This window comes from Neovison vison, chromosome 13 (genome assembly GCF_020171115.1).
Source record: "Neovison vison isolate M4711 chromosome 13, ASM_NN_V1, whole genome shotgun sequence".
NCBI classification, from domain to species: Eukaryota; Metazoa; Chordata; class Mammalia; order Carnivora; family Mustelidae; genus Neogale; species Neogale vison.
Genome location: NC_058103.1, coordinates 93,225,826 through 93,247,554, shown reverse-complemented (window position 1 = coordinate 93,247,554; position 21,729 = coordinate 93,225,826). Strand labels below are relative to the sequence as shown.

At 45.8% G+C, this 21,729-nt stretch overlaps 1 protein-coding gene across 1 annotated transcript in view; it reads right to left on the bottom strand.

Annotated features, from left to right (window-relative positions):
* Positions 1 to 21,729, bottom strand: part of RYR3 (ryanodine receptor 3) — a 515,475-nt gene that overhangs the window by 185,156 nt on the left and 308,590 nt on the right. The window contains 9 exon segments of the mRNA XM_044230143.1: positions 979 to 1,154; positions 2,771 to 2,979; positions 10,428 to 10,602; positions 11,174 to 11,379; positions 12,288 to 12,435; positions 13,998 to 14,157; positions 15,824 to 15,907; positions 16,174 to 16,277; positions 18,251 to 18,355. Coding sequence (XP_044086078.1) covers positions 979 to 1,154; positions 2,771 to 2,979; positions 10,428 to 10,602; positions 11,174 to 11,379; positions 12,288 to 12,435; positions 13,998 to 14,157; positions 15,824 to 15,907; positions 16,174 to 16,277; positions 18,251 to 18,355 — 1,367 coding nt within the window.

The window sequence follows — 21,729 nt, the reverse complement described above, 5'->3', positions numbered from 1 at the left end:
TACATGAGCGATCCCAACTGGTCTTGGGCATTTGTAATCTGTTACCACAAGCCAAAGTTCTGACTTCCCATTCCTGTCTCTCAGCCCAGCTGGTAAGTCAGAGCTGGGGGGAAGGAGGGAAGATCGAAATCATGTGGGCAGGGATACCTCGGAATACCCCGTCCTGTTCTTTCAAGCAGCTGTACTTGCTTAAAACCATGTACAAAGGGAAAATCTAGAGGAAACCTGGATAAGACAGCTCCAGAGGGGTAGACATACATCAATGATTAGAAATAGACATTAAAGGAAAAGGAGCCCGGGTAGTGTGGTTGTTAAGCATCTGCCTTTGGCTCAGGTCATAATTCTAGGGTCCAAGGATCGAGCCCTACATCGGGATCCCCGCTCAGCGGGAAGCCTGCTTCTCCCTCTCCCACTCCCTCTGCTTGTGTTCCCTCTCTCACTGTCTCTCTCTGTCATATAAATAAATAAAATCTTTAAAAAAAATAGACATTGAAGAAAGACAGCAAGGAACATATTCCTTATCAGGAAAGGAAGAAGTCCGGGTTGGACACTGGCCACAGTTATACAAAGAAGGCAGTATTTGCCTCTAGAGGCTTTGATTTCACACAAAAGCAATGACAATTGTACCCTCTTATGCACTTATATTCCTTTTCCTCCAGAAACATAGGATTTATAGGCTGCAGGAAGGCTGAGGACCCAGAGGGCTCAAGAAGAGCAGAAAGTTTTCCACTAGACATGACCCTGTTTGGCTTGACCTGTCTGCTAACTATGAATTGCACCAACACCTACCCCGTGCCTGTGTACGCACACATGCACACAACATACGTTCCTGTTTCTTTACCTGACCAAAAGCAGAGAGAACCTGACCCACTCGTGCTCCGGCAAAGCAAGAAACAGAGAGGGAAAGCCAACTTTACAGAACACAGGAGGAGCACCTGCGAGAGTGGTGCGGGGGATGGGGGCGGGGCTTGCCCTCACCTTTTCTGGAAAGCTTCACTGTCCAGGCAGGGGCTGTGGCTGAAGGAGGAATGGCACTCGACGGGCATGCTCAGGCGGCAGTAGATCATGCTGGCATTGCTATTCTGTGTGCCAAATGTCTTGTGGGTCACCTTGAGGCATGGAGGACTGTCCATGGTGCCATCGATCCTCACGACCTGGAAACATCATGGGTCCTTACTTGATACATCTGGGCGCCTGCCTTGACCTTGTCCCTCCTTCCCTCATTGCTATTCCATGTGTCACGGCTTTCTGTGAACTCTAAAAGTTGTCACCAATGATAGCCAAACCGTTCCTCTCACTATTACTTGGATCCTGCTCCACAGAAAATAACAGATCTGCCTCTGGCCGAAGAAATGAGGGATTTCAGAACCTGCCCACTGGGTTTTCTGCAAGATCAAGGGTGGAGAACAGGTGTAACAGAAGGGGTGGTATTTGGATGACACCGTCTGTCATATGCCCACAAGGACCTTTCAGGTCAGGGAGCGAGTGGCTAAAGGAGAAAGTGTTTCCACAGACTTCCATTGTCAGCGGGCAAAGACTATTTAAGGAAAAAGATTACAGAATGCCCAAAGCTCTAGGAAAGACATTACGGTACCCTCAGAGAGGTAATCTCCCACCTGGCACATTTCCCAGCCCCACCCCAGTCACAGCCTGAGGGTTGAGGGATCTCTAAATACTGGGGAAATTCCCAATGCCAGGGCACAGCATTGCAAGGGCTGGGGCTGGAGAAGGAAAGAGCAAAGCTGGTTTTTTAAAAATGTCTGTGTGTATGGTGGGGAGGGGAAGGGAAAGTGAAGTAAGACTTATACTAATTTTCTTATGGTCTAAGTATCTCCCTATGTTCTAGAGAACAGTTCTTATCCTGAGGTCTCTGAGTGTCCTTACCTATTTTTTTGTGATGTTTATATTTTTCTAACAGGGTCTCCAGATTCCATCAGTTTGTCAAAGGGGTTCCTGACCTCAAAAGTTTATGAGCCAGCTTTCTCAAGTGCTGACCAGGTAAGAATCATACAAAGAAGTCTCTACTACTTAAGACTGTGGGAAAAAGGAGAGGAGTAAGAGCTGGTGTTTGTTGGGTTTGCACTGGAAGGTGAGTTAAGGGAACTTATGGTCATGTGGAAGCAAACCACTGGGTCTCATGCTTTAAGGGAGCAGATCTGCCTGACTTTCCATTAGCAGCACCCCCCCACCCTCCATGAACAAAACCATGGTGGGCACTGGAAAACAGTGGTAAGCAGATGTAGAACCAGCACCTATACCAGGCTCCTTACAATTTCCTCTAGCTCCCTCCTACAAGATGAGGGTATCATAATCAACTGCTACATGTCAGCTTAAAACGTTGGACATGGTCCCGCAGAAATATATAGGACCTAAAAGACATCGTGTAATGAGCAAAGAATTAGGTCTGGGACATATCATCTTGAGTACAGGTACTGACATTTTTCAGGAAAACAACACGTAAGGTCTTTGGACACCGTACTCATATGGCCACAGCAGAACAGAAACATCTGGAGGAAATACGGTGGCGCAAAGGCCCAAAGACCGATCTGCAAGGATGTCTTGGCATGGTGGGTGCCGTCTGCAAGATGCCCCTGAGCTGCCACAGTAAACGTGCCCACAGTGACAGCTCGGAGGGCCAGTAAGGCGGTGGTTGGGAGGCAGCCCGGGCATCGACTTTGGTATACAGCTGCCTGTTGACAGGAGCATTAGCAGGAGCTTAGCGCCTTGGCCCACCTGCCCTGCCTAGGCCATCCACGACGTGTAACATTACCTCTATATGGGGATGATCCTTTGGCACGTTGACAAACGTCGGGAGGCGCTTGCTGAACCACATCGCAACGTCCCGGTTCATGTTGACAGCAAAAGGCTCAAAGCCCTCTTGGAGGCCACACATGGTATAAAACTTGAAGGTACTGGCATCCATCCCGAGATTCATGCGGCCGATCTGAGACAGTCCCAGAGAGCAGATGGGCACAAAGCCTGCACAAGGGTGAAGAGAGCCTGCTTCAGCCCCCAGGACCATTCCAGGAAGCTCTGAGCAAGTCAGACCTTGGCTTTCTTCACAGCTCTGGGTCCAGGAGGAAAGAGGGGACACAGTCCTTTGGCACACAGATGCTGCAGGAGGTCACACGGAATCTAAGGCTGCCATTGGTGTCTGGGGAAGAGAGCTGACTTTGGTTCAACATGATTTGGGGGAGAAATAATCATCTAACTGAGATTATTCTTAGGGTATAAATACATATCAGCTGGAAAAGTAAGAGGATAAGTAAAATTCTTTATCTATGTTTCATTAAAATTGACATTAGGCCCTGGGAAATTTCAAAACACTGCCAAGAACAACACAAGGAGCCTAAAAGAGGACTTGGTACAAACAGCCCAATGTCTCGGCATCTTCCCTGGTGAAATGGGTGATCTAAGTTTCTTCCTGTCTTGAGTCTGATTCTGAACGTGCACTCTGCTGGTTTACAAAATACTGTTTACAAACTGCCAGGCCCCTAGCCTGCTGTTGTGGGCCCCACCCAAGCAGGAGGTGAGATTTCCCAGCAGAAGCTGTGGGCAGTTCCTCCTACCCTCCTACACTTACGGTCTCTTTTCAAGCTTACTCCCAATTCTCACCATATTAACAATCTGCCATACAGAATATTCCAGAGCAGAACTTCATACTGCTTGCCGTTCTTGTCTGTGGGATATTTATAAATCATAATTGTGGACTGACAAGTTGACAGAGCTGGGAAAGCACTAATTATGGGGTGGCGGTGCGGGAGGCAGGCATAGGGAGAGTACTTGGAAGGGGAGGAGGGCTCAGAGGCCAGTGGCTAAAGCAGGGGCTGGAGCCTGCACAAACTAAACTGGTGTCACTCCTAAGACGGGAGTGTTTATTTAAGCGGAAATGTAAAGGCCAACTTCAGGAGAATTTACATTCAACAGTACGAGCTTTTGTAGGTAGAAACCAAGGACAAAATCCACTCCTCCTAGAGGCAGTGCTGACATGCCATGGCCTGAGGCACAAAGTTTCAATGTAGATGAATCACAGAAGTTAAAAGCAAATCACTCACAAGCTAAGTTGGTTGCTTTCGGAAACTGTCCACTCATTTAGGACACTATCTGAGACCATTTGGTATCATTTCAAGTAGTAGAGCTTTAATGCAATGCTAGCACAATGAAGGTGATGATCATGCAGCAGCCTCCACTCAGGGGTGCTGAGGGCTGAGAGTAGGGGGTGGCCCAGCCCTCGGGCAGGTGGATGGACCGCTCAGATAAGCACCCCATCATGCAACCTCCAGAGTGGCACTATGCGTCTGGCAGTTTTGTGCCAGGGACCGTGATAGGGGAAACCATCTCCTTTCTGCAGATGTCGATTTTTTGTAAGTAAGGGACCCTTGGAAATCAGATTCCAGCGTGGAATGAGCATTGCCTCTTAGCAATATTTCTTGGGTTCCCATTGGGACAGAGGGATATGCACTAGGAAAAGATGTCAAGGAAGAAAATTATCCTGATCCCAAGGAACTTCTACAAAAAGGGACAAAAACAGAATAGTGAGGAATGAATGTTCTGCTGGAAGTCATCGCTACTCCCAGGACCACATTTTGGCCTCTGCTAAAGGGGTTAACACAACACAGAAAACTGCTACCATAGTAGCTGTAACTTGGAGCCAAGATCACAAAGCAGGGTCACCCTGATGTGAGCAGAGAAAGGACATCTTAGGAATACTGGTCTTCTCCTGTCTTCTTCTCTATTGACTTGGGTGGTGGAATGCATGAGCAGGAGACACAAAAGCCCGACTTGTGAGTAACTCAGGTCACATCAATAACTTCCTAGTCACAGACCACCAGGCAGTGTAAGACACATGCGAAAAAAAAACCAGGTAATGTGTGTGGGATGTCTTTTTTCTAAGGGACTTGGGCTCCTCTTCATTCCTAAGCTACCACCAAAGTGAACAGCACTTCACTTAGGACAGAACTGAAGACTTGAGGAGCTAATGGACCTGACCAAGGTCATGAGAAGGGCAAGTAACAAAATGGGACAAGATCCCACGTCCTCTGACTCACAGACCCCCTGCCAGTCAGTGTGCAAGAGAAGGGGTGAATGTTCCGGGGATGAATGCCCCAGCTTTAAATAGCAGTCACGTCCCGGGCAGAGGACTGCACTCATCAGAGTCAAGTACTATCCCTACAGGAAGCAGCCCTCGCTGCAGGGGAGAGTGGAGCAGAGCCTGAGAGAAGGCACAGGTGCACCAGTCACAGATGGGAGAGCCATGGAGAAAAGACTGTCTGACACCACCTGGGACTGAGTGGGCACGGATGGGACAGCTCAGTAAAACAGCTGAAAAGAAGCTAGATCCAAAGCCTGGTTCAGGAAAGAGAAAACCAAGAAAGGACCAAGAGCAAAGATAAATCCTCCTAAGATACCTGCACTTTCTCCCAGGGAAGACCACTTGATACCAGATACATTGAATCAGCAGCTCCCTCCAGCTAGCTGAGAGACTGTAGCTCATGATCTTTCCCTCTCTTAAAGTCCTTTCTTTGAGGCATTAAAATTTCATGTAACTTTCTAACGGATAGATAAGGGTGGGGTTGGGGGGGACAATAATGATAAACCACATCCGCTAACATTTATCAAGTACATTCTAGGTGTTGGGCACTGGGCTTAGTGCTCTGCAGATCTGGCTCATTGTTATGCCCATGTTACAGAACAGGAAACTGAGGCTTAGCAAGCTGAATTTGCTCAAGGTCTGTCCCCTGGTAAACATGCAGAGCCAGCATGTGAAGAAGGCTGTCAGAGAAGCATGCCAGAGCAAGCAATGGGGACCAAGGTCAGGAGGCTTGCTATCTAATTCTTACCTACAATGACTTGCTTTGTGAGTTTTTCTTCACTTTCCCTAAGTGTTATGTCCTTGACCAGTTTGCCTCCAGATAAAGCAGTGGGAGGCGCACAAACACAAAGGCCCCTTAGATGAAAAGGACTACTTCTCAAGTGGCCATATAGCTTCCTGGAATAAATCTGGATAAAAAGATCCATTTGGTAAGGTCACACGGCATTAGAGTGAGCAATGACTCTCATAAACAAGGGTTTGCACTTCGCACACAACTCAGTTAACCCTGGCTTCAAATGAAACTGGAAAAGTAAGAGGACAGAAAAATAAAGGGGAAAGGAAATGCCCTTCCCTATATGCAGCCTATGAGGTACAATAAGCTGACATTATTTTTAAAGATTCATTTATTTACCTGAGAGAGAAAGAGAGAGAGAGAAAATGAGCAGGAGGGGCAAAGGGTAAAGGAGAGAATCCCAAGCAGACTTCATGCTGAGCGCGGAGCCTGATGCGGGCTTGATCCCGTGATCCTGAGATCACAACCCGACCCAAACCAAGAGTCAGATGCTCCACTGACTGCACCACCCAGAAGGCCTAGTATGCTGACATTTCTGAAGAGGTTTCTGGAGGAAATTCGCAAATAGCATTATCTTGAACTAAGATGCAAGGAGAGTTCTTGTTCCAAGAGAGGACGGCAAGAGCACAGGCATTTAAATCCCACAGAGGACTCCAGATTCTGCTCAATCTTGTCTCACAAGGCCCCTTGACTAGTTCTGTGATTAGGGAGAGCCAGGAGGGCCATCTTTTTCTAACTCAGGAGCTCAGGGGGAAAAGAAACAAAAACTGGTTCCCTAGAAGATCTAAATCAGGGACCTTTTGTTAACCCATTTCAAGCTGCGAAAAGACACAAGAGCAGCTCAAACCGGTAAAGGAACAAATGTGATCTTGGAGACCAGTGATTAGAGGAGTGCCTGGGACTCTCCCTGGGCGTTTCTGAGAGTCTCACTCCAGTAGCATGTGCTGTCCCCATGCATTTCCTTCTCTCAGTAAGCCTCAGAAAGATGGCTTTCAGAGGCAGCATGTAGGTTGTCACAAGCCTCGTAGCCAATACTAGAAACCAGGGGTGGTGTGCCTCTGCTCCAGCCGCTTTCGAGAATGGCGGGGGACCCCCGGCACCTGTGTGGTTTGCTTGCAGAGGGCAGTGACAGCTCCTGCAGGTGTGTTTCCTCTGCCACCTATGGGGGTGCTGCCAGCAGAGCTGGGGGAATCTGTGAAATCCTGCTGAGCCCCCAGAAGAAGCAGGGGGGAGGCTGTCCCTGCAGACACCAAAGCTACGCCAGAGCAGTTTGTCTCCCGGGGGAGTGCTTGGCAGAAAAGCCACACGGGAGAAAGCCGTGCTCCCACATCATGTTCTGAGGTCTAACAGGGCATTCAGGATTGTATCTCCCTTTCCTTTAAGTGGAATAAAGAGAAGACTAATAGCAAAGGTTTCATCAGCGAAGCTTCTGAGCTTCCAGAAGCTATGAGATGACAACACAGAGAACTGTGATGGTCCAGGCCAGAGATATGAGTAGGGAACAATGATTAGGACAATCCTAATGATGCAGATAAGGGGTGTCAGCTATGATACAGAAGAGGATAGAGACAACCATTTATAAATAACCCAGAGGCAAACAGCCCCGTGTTGGAATGCCTGTCCCTACTCCTTCCCCCAAGGACTAAAAACTTCCCACCAGCACCATTCCCATTGAGGGAATGGCCTGAATCCAGGCTGAGATGCTGGCCACCAGAACACAAGCCCAAGGGGGATTCTGCTTTGTGGGGGCTACTGTGTACAAAATGCTTTATTTCAACAGCTGCTTTTCATAACAGCTCAAGGCAAGAATTGTTGTCTCTTTCTACCTTATGCAGAGAGCCAGAGCTAGAGGGCTATTCTAGGCCTCCAGGCTATTGTTACCAAAGAATGGCTTACTGACTTCCTTTCAACTATCCTTCTGCAGACTCCTGAGCCATCACAGAATGGAAAGAGCCTTCCAGTTACCTTGCCTCTGTATTATTAAAGTGCAATACAATATTACAGCATAATATGTTAACACCATACGGTACAATTCTATTATAAAACAGCTCACTAATAATAGACTTTGTTATTCTGAAGGTCAGATCGTGTCCCCATACACAAAAGGTCTAGCAGGCAGTTCTTTCATTACAACACAGATGATCTTGAAAAGCAAAGTTACCGTAAAACATCCCTCTTCTTTATAGCATTCTGCTCAAACCCTACAATAGCTCCCATGCCCCAGAGTCAAGGCCAAGGGTGCATGGCCCAAATCTGACAACACAAATTTCTTAAATGAAAAGACTGAATCTTGGTATCCAAGGCTGTCAACTGCACCTTCCCTATCTTCACAGCCTTGTCTTCCATAAATTCCATAGACAAATCTCCCAGATTCTCACACCCTTTCCTGCCATTTTCTGATTCTACACTATTACTCATACTACTCAGACACTATTATTCTTACTGTAGTTATATGCTCAGACGGGATACCCTGCTTCTTAGAGGTGGACTTCTCGGAGTCTTTATTTCACATTCAGTTTCAAGCCTGTATTTCTAGAATTTCCTTTCTGTCTTCCTCATTTGCCATTTCTAATCTACTACTTTGTGTTAGTTCTCTTTTCATATTTGTGAGTCATTTAATTTTACAATGAGAAAACGAGCCCCCTCACACTGTTACTGCTTGCGTTTATATATACTTTGGACCACTGTTTCTCATGCTTTAATGTGCAAACCACTGGAGTTCAGCAGTGTGGCATGGGGGCCTGAGATCCTGCATTTCTTACATGTGGGCCACATTTTGAGCAGCAAGGCTTTGGACTTTACAAAGTTCTTATAATTCTGCACCACATACAAGATTCTTATCCCTGCCTTCTGTGAGACCAAAGACTCCTAGGGAAGTAACCTCCCCTTGTTCCTACAGGAGAAGGTCACTGGTCCTTGGACTGCTTTTCCCTTAGGGAGCTACTTTTCTTAGGGATGAGCCTCAATCTTCTAGTTCTTCCTTCTTTTCCTGGCCTCAAGATGAGAGCGCTGCGTGTGGTGGGTACTTGGAAGACAGAGGTTTCCTAAGCTCAGTGTCAGAGGAGGCCTTCTATACTGCCCTTCTGTCCTACACATTTCCTCTGCTGTGCCTCTGAGTGACACAGAGGTCATTCTCTCTGCTGGCAACGTCTTTTTCACAGGTCTCCGAGACCAGGATTCTTTCTTTAAAACCTTGCTTTTAAACCTTTGCAGAAGGCACGAAAATATGACCCCATCTGGCTTCAGTCATCTTGTCTTTCTAGGAAAAGACACTGACTTGCAACCTCTTTCCCAAATATGTGGCTTTAAAGTTTTCTTAGAGTACAGTGAGGTATGGATAACAGGTGCCCATAAAAGACATGAAAGCGATTTATCAAGTTTAAAACTCTGTAAATAAAGAATATTTACATTATTCTACGTACAGTTACACTTATTTCTGCTGCTCTTAAGTAGTTTTTACCTTTTTTAGCTTTCTAAATGAAAACTGTTTCTTTTTGTGGAGTTTCAAAAATTTAGAGCTAACAGGAGCCCTGATCATTCACAGAGGGAGAGATGAGGTTAAGCAAAATCAACCCAAGATGTCACAGGTGGAGGGGGGTAGACGCAGGGGGACAGCTCAGGTCACCCGACCCGGAGCACCCTCTTGCCTTCTCAACTCTCCACCTCATCCTCATCTATAAGGAAAAGAGAGTGGACCAGCACCAAGCAAAGAGGCGTACGTACAATGGGTATTGCCCTAGAACTTTCTAACAGAGAAGGATGTTGGAACTTGTATGGTCCATCCTCTAATTTTCTGGTATAGATGAAAATAGTGAAACCCAGAGAGGTCAAGCCAAGAGTCTCTAGGAGTCACAGAGCTTGTCAGGTATGAGTCAGCTGACTCATAGTGCAGTGCTCCTTAACTCCTATGTGCGGCCAACCATGTAGGTACATGTTGTAGTTATGTGGACAGGGAAATGAGAAGTACCAATGTCCCCTCAGTGTAGCCAGAGGCAATGGCCCGACTGCCATCTATTCAGGGCCATTAATGAGTGCAACTGTGCTTGGCTTTCCCAGCGTGTCTGAATTCAAAATAAATTATATTTCATTCAAGGAACAGCTAAGTCGAACTTTTGTGTCTGAGTGGTTCTCACCAAAGCATCAAGTTCAATTACACAAACAAGCAGAATGACATTTCAAATCAGAATAAAAGGATAATTCTTTAATTCATTGACTTTTCTATTCTCCCAGGGCCTAAGTCCATATGCAATTAGCATTTCCTCTGTAACGCTGGGAAACCTTAACACGCCAATGTGCAGGGCTGGGAATCCGAGGAGAGCTTCTAAAGCTATCTGGAAGTTCACAAGTTGCATTTATGCTGTCCGTACCAAATATCACCATGATTTGTCTGGACTCTTCAAAAATGATAGTATACCACCAGAGTTTCAAATATGCAAAGGATGGTTCATCTTGAGTAAGGAGGTAGATGAGCTCACCCAGCTCTCCCTGGATCTTCCCTCAACTCAGAGCTGGAATGTAGTGGGGGGAAGGTGGGAAATTTACCATTCTCAATTTCGTAATCAGCGAAGGCGAGTTCAGAGCCTTTGTTGGTGATCAGTAGCTCGCCATTCAGTGTGAAGATCATCGAAGCATCATCCAAGTTAATCATACATCCAACCACATCTCCTGGCTGCCACGTACGTCCAAAATACCCACTGCCTTGATGCCACCGCTGGCCCTAGGAAATAAGACCGCAGGGTTAGAGGACTGGAGGTCTCAAAAACCCCCAGTCCAGCTGAAGGAATGACTCCATGAGCAATTTCTCCTAACTGGTAGTTGTACCCGGTTTTTACAAGGTACTCAGTCCTCTACCAGAGACAACTCACATGGAAGAATGATCTATCTTACAAATAAATGAAACCGAGTTCCACAGGCTCATCAGAAAAGGTAGCCAGAGTCCCCCAACACCTAGCTGGCCATGACAGCAAGCAGAACTCACTCTGGGACACAGTGGTACTAGCTGCACTGTGTTTTGTGACCCTCCTCTGGAACAGAGGCAATGGGCTCAAGTCCAAGGGCAGATACAGAATTTACAGAAAGGATGTGAGCATACAGTCCTCTCTTTTATCAAAGCGAAGACCAAAGTGACCATAGCTAGCTCTTGGTCACTCAATGACCTAAATTAGCCAGTGGTGCTGATGACTCACTTTGAAGCCAGAGATCCAGACACTCAGTACTTCCAATTTCCAGGGAAATGTTTGGAGCAGAGAAACTTAGACTGGGGATATGCGGACACCATCTGAACTTACCCTGCTGCCTTCAAACACAAAGGCTTGGTCATCGGCCCCCAGCTCAATGTCAGGCCGACAACCTGGCCTGGCCCAGCCAACGCGCATGTCTCCTCCAGTTACCACCTCAAACTCAAAATACCATTTTCCAGATCTCACTGCATAAGACCGCTCTACCCGGAAAAATCGAATCTTGTCGATGCTGACTTTCTCCACAGCTGGGTCAGCTATTGTGAGAAGGAGAGCAGCAGAGGATACAGGAGGTAAAGAGAGAACACAGGCCTTTAATAATTAGGTAGCATTCCTCAAAAGAATTTCACAACAACAAAGATGACAGGCCTCCCACTACCCAACATGACATTTTGTTCCTAACAGAATAATCGCCATTATCATCATATCATAATCAGAATATAAGCTAACACACAGAGTGATTACTTTGTGTAGATCCCTTACAAACTATACATAGCAACAATCCTATAAGGTCGGTAACACCGTCTTCACTTTACAGATGAAAAAATTGAGGCTCAGAAAGGTTTACTTGTTCAAGGTCTCAGAGTCAATAAGCTGAGCAGATTTGAACCCAGATCTGTCTTCAGCCAAATGTATACTCTTAATCACTTGTAATGCTACCCTAATTTGCCTATAGCACTCCTTGGGCATGGGATGATATGACATGTCCATCAGTTCTGGGCTGGTGATTTTAATCAGTTTCAATTGTGAAATGAGACAACCTGGCCCCAAAGTAAGCTGACATTCACGTGTCTGGTAGATATGAGAAATAAAGGTAACTTGGTTTTGTGACCAAATATCCCCCAAATTTCAGATAAACTGTAGGATCACTTATTCCTTGTGGGATTGGGCCACAGAAGTGCTCACCACAGAGTTTGAACATGGTTCTCCTTCCTCCCCCCCATCACTTGTTAAAATAGACCATTTACTTCAGTGCTCACCACAGAGTTTGAACATGGTTCTCCTTCCTCCCCCCCATCACTTGTTAAAATAGACCATTTACTTCAGTGCTCTTTGGTACAAGTATCATTTCTAATAGTACATTTTAGACTTATTCAAAGTCAGCAGTTCTGTAGAAGAGGACCGGTTGAGTCAACCAGGACCAGAATGAACAAGCTCAACTCACCCAGTTCTTGGTCCGAAGGCTCAATGTTATAGCCATAACCAACAAATGTGCGAACAGCTTCACGAAGGCTGTCCCTATTGGACTTCTTCGTACGCTCATCCAGTAAAGCATATGGCACCAGCCGGGGATTTCTTTTATTCTTTAAATCCTGTGTGAAGCCGGAGAAAAGAGGCTCTGAGGAAATACAGTTTGTCTTTACCAAGGACTTGTCCCACTTACATACTGCCGGACACAGTCCTGGCTCCCTGCTGTCCGCTGACCAGCTCTTCTTTCCCCAGTGCCTTGATATTTAGCAATATACTCATTTACTACTTCTCCTCAGGATTAAATGAATATATATGGAAAGGCTTTGCTAATGTTTAACGCTAGCATTAAAAAACACATTTTAGGGACGCCTGGGTGGCGCAGTTGGTTGGACGACTGCCTTCGGCTCAGGGCGTGATCCTGGAGTCCCGGGATCGAGTCCCACATCGGGCTCCCAGCTCCATGGGGAGTCTGCTTCGCTCTCTGACCTTCTCCTCGCTCATGCTCTCTCTCATTGTCTCTCTCTCTCTCAAATAAATAAATAAAATCTTTAAAAAAAAAAAAAAACAAAAAAAACACATTTTAATAATGCCAGCCTATGAATAAAGTGAAGTGTCATGAAACTGGTTAGAAATCTATTCCCAAGGCAAGGCAGATGGGGATTTATGTAACTATTCCATTGTGATTTAAACTGTCCGAGTCTCCTCACAACAGTCTCTTCACAGAGAAACAATGCAGAGAAACACCTGTGCTCCCAGAAACATCAGAAAAGGTGGCAGAACCACAGGGGGTTCATTTCCTTACAGCAGGCACACATTTGTATTAGAGTCCTCCTCAGTTCCTTAGGGAGAACTAAGATGACAATGGCAATGATTGCGGTCCTAAGTCATCATAAACAAATATGCCACTGTTTTGGGTCCCCTTCCCCCTTTCTGCCATGATTTCCATAGCTGTGGTCTTCTTGGGTTTCCAGACATGTGCAGAGTTGGAGGCTAAGACATGAATATACACGTGTATACACCATTACCCTTGAACTTCCGTGATAGCAATCTAGGTACCTAAGGAGATGAGGGATTACTTTAAGGAAAGATGGTATGGCTCTTAACTCCATCTAATTCTTTGCTGGGCCCTGGTTCTTAGGCTGTCTCCTGTGTAAGCCAAGAACTGTGCCCAGGAATCCTGGCCTGATGGGCTAAAGTAAGGGGCACAGGCTTCTTGGCAGACTGGTTTTGCCCCTCTCCTTCCCCTCCTGTTCACCTTCAGCAGGAAACTGAAGAAACACTGCTGACCTACTGTGTTGATTTGCGGAAGGCTTCCTCTGGCCTTGGAGAGTGGCATGAAAGCTCAGCTCTCCATGATGCAAACAGCAAGACAAGGAATGAGGGAAGAGGCAGCCAATGGGCACATATAAGGGAACACAATCATAAGTGAACCAGACTAACAAAGGAAAGGTAAGCCTATCCATTTCTGCAAAAATTGGAATTCTGCCTAGAGTTAATGTCAATGTGACCATTACAAATTCCATCCAGTCCCGATTCTATAAATAACGAGTGCACTGAGGCATGAGGGATAGAGTGCAAGGGCAGCTTCTATCTTCCAATCTAATATCCACCAACGTAAAATGGCATTTTGATGGATGACCCCATCTCCTAGCATTTGCAGCAGGCTTGACCCGGGACTTCTTACCTGTTGGATGCCATAGGTCCATCCTTGTTTTATTCTGTCTTTGGCCCAAACGTTGTGTGCATTTTCTGCAAGCTTATCCACTAAAACTTCTTGAGGAGGTAATAGCTTCACATCAGACAGATCCAAAGGGGCTGGCTTATAGCCATTGGACATCATATAGCTACAAGGAAAAAAAGATATATTTTTGGACAGATCTCTAGGACTCCCCCATTACAGATCTGAGCACATGGTAAGAATACCAGGAAAATAAGGCTTCAATCTCAGGTTCTACCCTTTGGCAGAATGGAGAACTCAGCTCTCTTTCAAGTCCTTAGATGAAGTCCCTACCAACAATCATTTTTGCCAATGCATGTCACAGATTCCAGAGTGTTAGAGAAAGTGCCTGGTTAATGCAATCTGGCCTCAATTCTAAGAAGACTACTTGTGAGCCTGACCAGTGAGGGGCATGTTCAGTGTGCTGTGCTGCTATGCATAGCCCCTTCAACCCACTTCCACAACAGCAAAGGTCACAACCAGATTGGCAAGGGCAAGACCTTGAGCCAAAAGGTTTCTTATAAATCAGTGGAGAATGGTCATTCAGCCTCAGAAAGTTAAACCCTTACTTTGGGAAATAAGAAGGAAAATCACGACCTCCAAGAATTTGTGAGCTGGAAGTGACCTTCACGGTTTGCTGTTCAGTCCAGAAGCCACAGCCTTAAATGTCTGTAATTTGGTAGATAATTTGATAGCTCACGTGAAGACAGGAAACGGCTGAGTATGAGCCCGGGGAGATACACTGCATGCATGGAGAGGGCCAGGGCATGCTGTGGAGTGACTCACAGGAAAGGAGCTGATTGTAGTTATGTGAGAACAGGAGTCTGGAGGAACTCACGGCCCCAGAGCCACCACATGCCCACCTCCCAGCCAGAACCTGAATGTGCTGACTTGCAGACCAGGGCTCTGTCTACATAGGAACCGAGCAGCCTAACACGCAGGGTCTGCTATAGGCCTTAACTACTGCCCATTATCCACCTTTGTGGGATGCCCGATCCTGGGCAGAGTCAGCATGGGCTGACTGCTGAGCGCTGACCCCAGCAGCCTGACCAGCAGGTCACTCCTCCAGCTTCTGCCTCACAGATGTGCTGCTCCCAGCATCTGGAGTTGCCTCTATGAGTGGTGCTTGGCAGCTTAGGAGTTTCACAGGGAAGAAGGGGAAGATAAGCATTTGATTAAAGCGGACACTGCCTTGGCTCAGAGGTAATCATGACACCTGCATGTGAATACATGCGTCCCCAAGGCTGGTGCATGGAGGGCGAGCGAGTGAGCCAGGGGACGTGCCAGGGAACGCATACCTGAGCACGTGAGAACGTGCATCTCTCTGTGATTGTCCAGGTGAGAGGGAGAATAGGGCACAGGCAGATTTAGGGGCCCAAGTCCATCTTGGCAGAGACAACCACTTCCACAAAGGATTTATCTGGCTGGCCAAACGCCAGAGGAGTGAATCTTCACTGTGGCTACCAACCATTTTCAAGTTCCATGCCAGTTAGTGTTCTTGCAGGCCAAAGGCTCTCTACACCCCCCACCCCCAACCCACCAAGAGCCACATCTCCAGGCTTAGAACTAACAATAGCCGTGCAGGTTCTCATTGAAGGAGTGAAAGAGGGAAAGCCTGGAAACACCTGAACTGCAACAACTTCTGCCTGGAATTTACAAAAAAGCCATCCTCAACGGGCACTATCAAGCATCTGGGGCCATCACCTGCCTTTGTGCACGGACCTCCCATCCTCCCCGTTACAAAACTCAGACTGAAGCATGCAAGTCTTCAATCACTGAAAAAAATCACTTACTTTTTGGGCAATTTGACCTTCTTGAGATCTTCCTCAGCAGCTGGATTCACATGAGCAATATGGCATCCTAGGGCCAGGAGGGTCCTATAATGTAACAGAGGGAGAGGACAAGGGTCCACTTAATGCTGGACAGCAAGAACCCTCACCTGCATCTGGGTTGATCAGTGACAATGGTGGATGTGTTCCTTACTATGCTAACTCCTCCTGTGGCAGGAATAATCACCACTGCCACTCATTTATCAGAATGTATCATGTTTTCAAGGCAAGAGACATACCTTCACAGTATTGTTATAAGGCATTAAATCACCCGCTCACTGTTCAGTCCACATTCAATTCAATTAAACACTCACTTTAAGGTTTCAGTTGACATCTGTAGGTTATAATTCTTCTCGGTTTCAGGCAGCTTTGAAAACTCCACAAGACAGGGGTGTTGTCTTTTATTGTCATCCCGTATCTAGATGATAACATAAGGAAAAATGTAATTTGAGTTTTGACAATGGGCACTGCCCTGGAAAACAGAAAAGGAAACGCTTGCAAACATCGCCCAGGCAATCCATATCAGGCAAGACAAAGACATTTATTTGCAGATAGGCAAATAGATAATGTCCTCTCTAGCTGATGATACACAGTCCGAGTTGCTAGTGGTTTGTGCTCTGTGGATTTATTTTTCTAAATTTTTTAAATTCAATTAGCCAACATATAGTACATCATTATTTTCAGGTGTAGTGTTCAATGATTCAACAGTTGGTTATGATACCAGTGCCCAATACATCATGCGCCCTCCCTAACACCCCTCACCCAGGTACCCCATCCTCCCACCCCCACCCTTTCTGCAGCCCTCAGTTTGTTTCCCAGAGTCAAGAGTCTCTCTATGGTTTGACTCCCTGAGGACTCCCCATTCTGTTTTCCCTCCCTTCTCCTACGATCTTTGGTGCTGCTTCTCATATTCCACACATGAGTGAAACCATATGATTCTGTGGATTTGTTTCTATTCAAGTGTCTGCATTCAAAATGTACTCTTGTAGAGAAAAAATTTTGTACATGGCAGCCATATTTCTGCCTGTCCCAAATTCATGGAACCAAAATGCTCCCATTTGGTAGCCTTCATCAGAAAATAAAGGACAGAAGCTGTCCAACAGAAATACAAAGTCAGCCACCAATGTGAACCACATTTATAATTTCAAATTTTCTACTAGTCACATGAGAAGAGCAAAAATAGACAGATGAAGTTCATCTTAGTAATATACTTCATTTAACTAGCTATCTAAAAATATTATTATTTAACAAGTCCAAGAAATCATTTCAAGTCTGAGAAATCATTTTTGAGTCATTCTATATTAGCTTTTCATAGCAAGTCTTCCAAATCCAGTGCATTTGAGAATTACAGCACATTTCAAGTCAGACTAGTCACATTTCAAGGGCTCCATAGTCCCTTGTGGCTCATGACTTTTGTATCGGATGGTTATAGATCCAGAAATTAACTAATTAATGCATTCACTCAACAAACATTTGTTAAGTGTCTCCTACGTGGTAGGTACTGAGTTAGACAGCAGGAGTTCAGTGGTGAGCCGGGATAGCCCCAGGCCCATAAAGAATACAGTGTAATGGAGTAGAGAGCAGTAATAAAATAGTCATAATAATAAATGTAATATTGCAATTGTGAGTTGTTCTCCCAAGCAGAGGTCTGTGGTGTTATAAAAGCATATAGCAGGGAGGTAGTCACATAGAAGGGGAATCCTTTATGGTAGCTCCGTCAGTACCCAAGTGTTAAAGCACAGGGGCCCTTTCAGTAACGAAGATAGAATGGAATGTGCATAATTTGAAGGTGTCAGGGTCATAGGAAATGCCACACCTCACTTATCTTTGTGCCTTCAGAAGTGACCTTACACAAACCACAAAACAAAGTCAATTTATATCCTCTTTGAAAAATGCTTTCTAGTGCAAGAGATTCTGTAACCTCCTCTGAGTGCCTATTAATCTTCGTGATCATCTGAAAACTGTATCAAACAAATTCTGATCCAAAATAATGAATCAGCCACCTTTTTTTTTTTTTGGCGGGGGGGGAGCTTTTCATGCAGAGCAGACAGTTTTTTCTGAAGGGGAAAGGAATAATGAGAGTTCTGAAGGAGGTGTTGGGGAACAACTGTGCTCAACATTCCCCTAAAAAAAGGAAACCATTCCCAAGTAAGAAGGGAGGCAAACCCCCGCTTCTGTCTGTGCAGAGCTTGGCCTCCCCAGTGCCCTTGACCGCACTTAGACAACTGAGCAAGACTTGGAGCACAGGCTACACAGCGGGTAGTAAGAAGCATTGAGTTTTGGCTCATATGTTTTCCTCCCTCACTCGAGTCTTTCAAGAGCCCTCCGCGGTAACAAGGCCATCCAACTCTCCATCTCAGAGATGGAGTTCCTGGCCACAGGAACACAGACCTTGCCAAAAGTCCAGCCAAGCTCTATTTTATTCATTCCCCAAAGCTCGTGGATGTTTTCAGCCAGTCTATCTCGGATCTTTTCTAGGTGAGGGGGCAAAACAACCTAAAAGGAAAAGGAACAAGTGTGAAGTCAGCAGTACCAGAACTAGTCGTATTGAAATCTATCATAAAAATGCATGTAGATAAGGTACCACAGTTGAGGTCACTACATGTCCCCCCAGGAGGGGCTGTTCCCAGAGGTTCCTTTTTCCCAGGAAGGACCATACTGTCACAACCCACCCTGTCTGACCCAGATGCTTCCAGAGATTCCTTCCTCTCTGGGATTCCCCTTTGTCTATGCTATGCCTTCTCAGTCCTCCTTGTAGCTCCTTGTGTTCTGTGTTCTTCCCATGTGAATGCTTCCCTGGGCCTCCCCTCCCCTCTGTCCATGCTCTTTCCTTGGGAGATCTCTCCCAGCCGTAGACGGTCACTCTCAAGTCTGTACGTCTCCAGCCATGGTCTCTCCCGAAGTTCACACCTACAGTTCCAATTGCCTGCAGGATTTTCCCACCAAAGTAAACCCAACATGCTACTGAAACCAAATTCATGTCTCTCCCTCAAAACCTCGTTCCTGTTTCTCTCCTCTTTTTGTTGAATAACCTGCCATTGCTTCAAGCCTGGAAGTCATCCTAGTGTCTTCCCTCTCGACATGACCTGTCCTCTCCCACAACACCATCAAATCAGTCACACAATTGATTGTGTTCATTTTTGAAGGCTCTTTCTCAAGGGCTCCCCTCCTCTAATCACTCAACCTCATTATTTTCTCCTTGGACCATTGCAAGAGCTTCACAGGTCGTCTCCTCAACTGCCCACCAATCTACCCTCCACAGTGTGGCCAGAGTGATGAGTCTACAACAATAAAACCACATCAAAGCACTCTCCTCCTGGGTGTCTCCCAAGTGTTCCTTGAGCTCCTAAGACACAAACTAGATGTGTTAACCAAGTATATAGTGCCCTCCCTCACCACCATGGTCCTCCCAAACACATCCCCTCCCAACCTTCTTGAAATTATCACAGAAGATCACAGTATTTCACAGTTCTGTGTCCTTGTACTTGCAACACATACCCTTATGAATCCCCCCACAACACACATAATATGTATACACACACACACACCTCTCTACACCACATAACAGATAACTGGACACTCTCCTAGACCAGCCTCTAGATGGGAATCTCTGAGCCCCTCTTCAGCTAGGCTCTATCCCTGGGCCTTGTTCTCCAGACTCCAGTTGTAGAAAGGATCCCGCGAAATCAGTTTGGTGAGAATCCACCATCCTAGATATCTGATCACACCCCCCCCCCCCCCCCCCCCCCGTCCCTGTGTCTGATCAAACTTCCTCCTGTCCCATCACCCCCCCAGGGGATATCAGATTGCCTTCTATCTGTCCTACCTTCAAACAGAATTCTGTGAGATCAATTTAGCAAGAATCTATCCCAACCCCCAAGGTTTCTCTTAGTAATTTCCCTTCCACTGACTTGCCCCACTTCCCCAACTTGCTCTCCTTGGCTGTAAATCCCACTTGTTCTTACTGTACTCAGAACCGAGCCCGGCTCTACACTAAAGTTCCTTTCTCCTTTTTATTTAGCTCCCAAGTAAGATCTGTTTTTACTGCATTAACCGTTGTCCCGCTCTGATTTTAATCCAAACATCCTCAACAGCCATGCTTCTAAAGTTAGCTCAACTTCCCTTTGGGAAGTCTTCCCCAATTACCTTCAGGGAGAGTTTCTCTGTGTGTTCCTGGCACTTTGCTCATATCTCTCCATAGAGGTCACACCCTGGGGCCCAAGTTGTTCTCCTTTCCTTCCTTCTGTTTTAAAAATTTTACTAATATTATGACAGCAATAATGATAATAATTATTCTCATGTTTATTCATTGGCAACTTTTAAGAAACAGGAGATTTCATGTAAAAAAAGTCCTGATTTCTAGTTTCTTTTGATCCCTTGAAAGATCACTAACATTGGGCTCACACTTTTGCCTGACAGTTATCAGCTGGAGGGCCTGTGCATTTGGCCTACTTCATTTCTTTTCTTATCTTTTTTTTTTTTTTTAAGATTTTATTTATTTATTTGACAGACAGAGATCACAAGTAGGCAGAGAGGCAGGCAGAGAGAGAGGACGGGAAACAGGCTCCCTGCTGAGCAGAGAGCCTGATGCGGGGCTCCATCCCAGGACCCTGGGATCATGACCTGAGCTGAAGGCAGAGACTTTAACCCACTGAGCCACCCGGGTGTCCCTGACCTACTTCATTTCTGCATCACCTGCCAGGGCCTTGCAATCCTCATTCTATCAGTAAGGTTATTAGTGTTTCCACTATTATAAAAATCCTGATTTTTTTTTTTTTTTGAGGGGGACAGCTCTGGGAGAAAATTATTTTTTTTAGTAAAAAAAGTGTATCAAATATCATATATAAAGAGATCATGGAGAAAAACAGCAATAACATATTTAACTTATGCATTATAATCACTATCTGCCTTTCAATGAAAGATTTAAAAAATCAACTTAATCATCAAAGAGTCAAAGTTAGTAACTGGAATGATGTTTCAATAAAGAGCAAAACAGGGGAAATATTAGCGAGAAATTTTAAGTGTATCTGGGTTTTACTGGTCAACCAAGATAATTTTTAAACTTAGTGCTCCTTAGGTGATCACAGACTTAAAAAGGATTTGCACGAGGGAGGAAACACATCCTTCGATAAAAAGAGAAAATGTGGAAAGAGGCCACCAAGGGAACCCCAAATCATCATTTTAGTGACCTCAATTGGTGATTACCTTGCACAGAGTAACATTGGCTTGCTAACTGGCTGGGCTACCTGGAGCTGGGCTCCCTCTTCCCAGGGCTCAGCCAGAGGCTGCGGGCTTCAAGCCCTGGGTGCAGGTAGTACCTTAGACACAGATTCCAGTCAGCAATATTTCGCCCACAAACTGGTTACTGTGCCCAAGGGAGGTTGGAGTCAACTCCGTACATATTTAACTTCTCCTTTGACAATAATTTCCCAGAATGCTAGGTCCTAAAAAATTACAAGGCCTCATTCAACATAATAAATTGCACCTTTCCTACAAGACCTTGCCTGTTATTTGATTCCCTGGGAACATCTCCCTAGTTTCAGGGTTCATGCAGATTCAACTACGGGTCTGGACCTCAAAGTTTCTTCTGGCTTGCTGATTTATCTGAGATCTTCGATTTTTCAGATCTTCAGTTCTGCATGTGTGGACGCTTCTCCCACTCTTTGGTCAAGTCTTCCTTTCCTCCCTCATCAAAACTTCCCCTAATTTTTTTGAGGCCCCCACCTTCCAGGAGACTTTTCCTCACACTTGTTCCTGATGATTCAATGAGGGGTGGTGCAGAGAAGTAAGTATCGTGCTCATGCTCTCCTCTCACTTGGGGTCTGGTAGCCTTGTGTTCATGCGAAAGCCAGTTTAGTACTTTGGCCCTC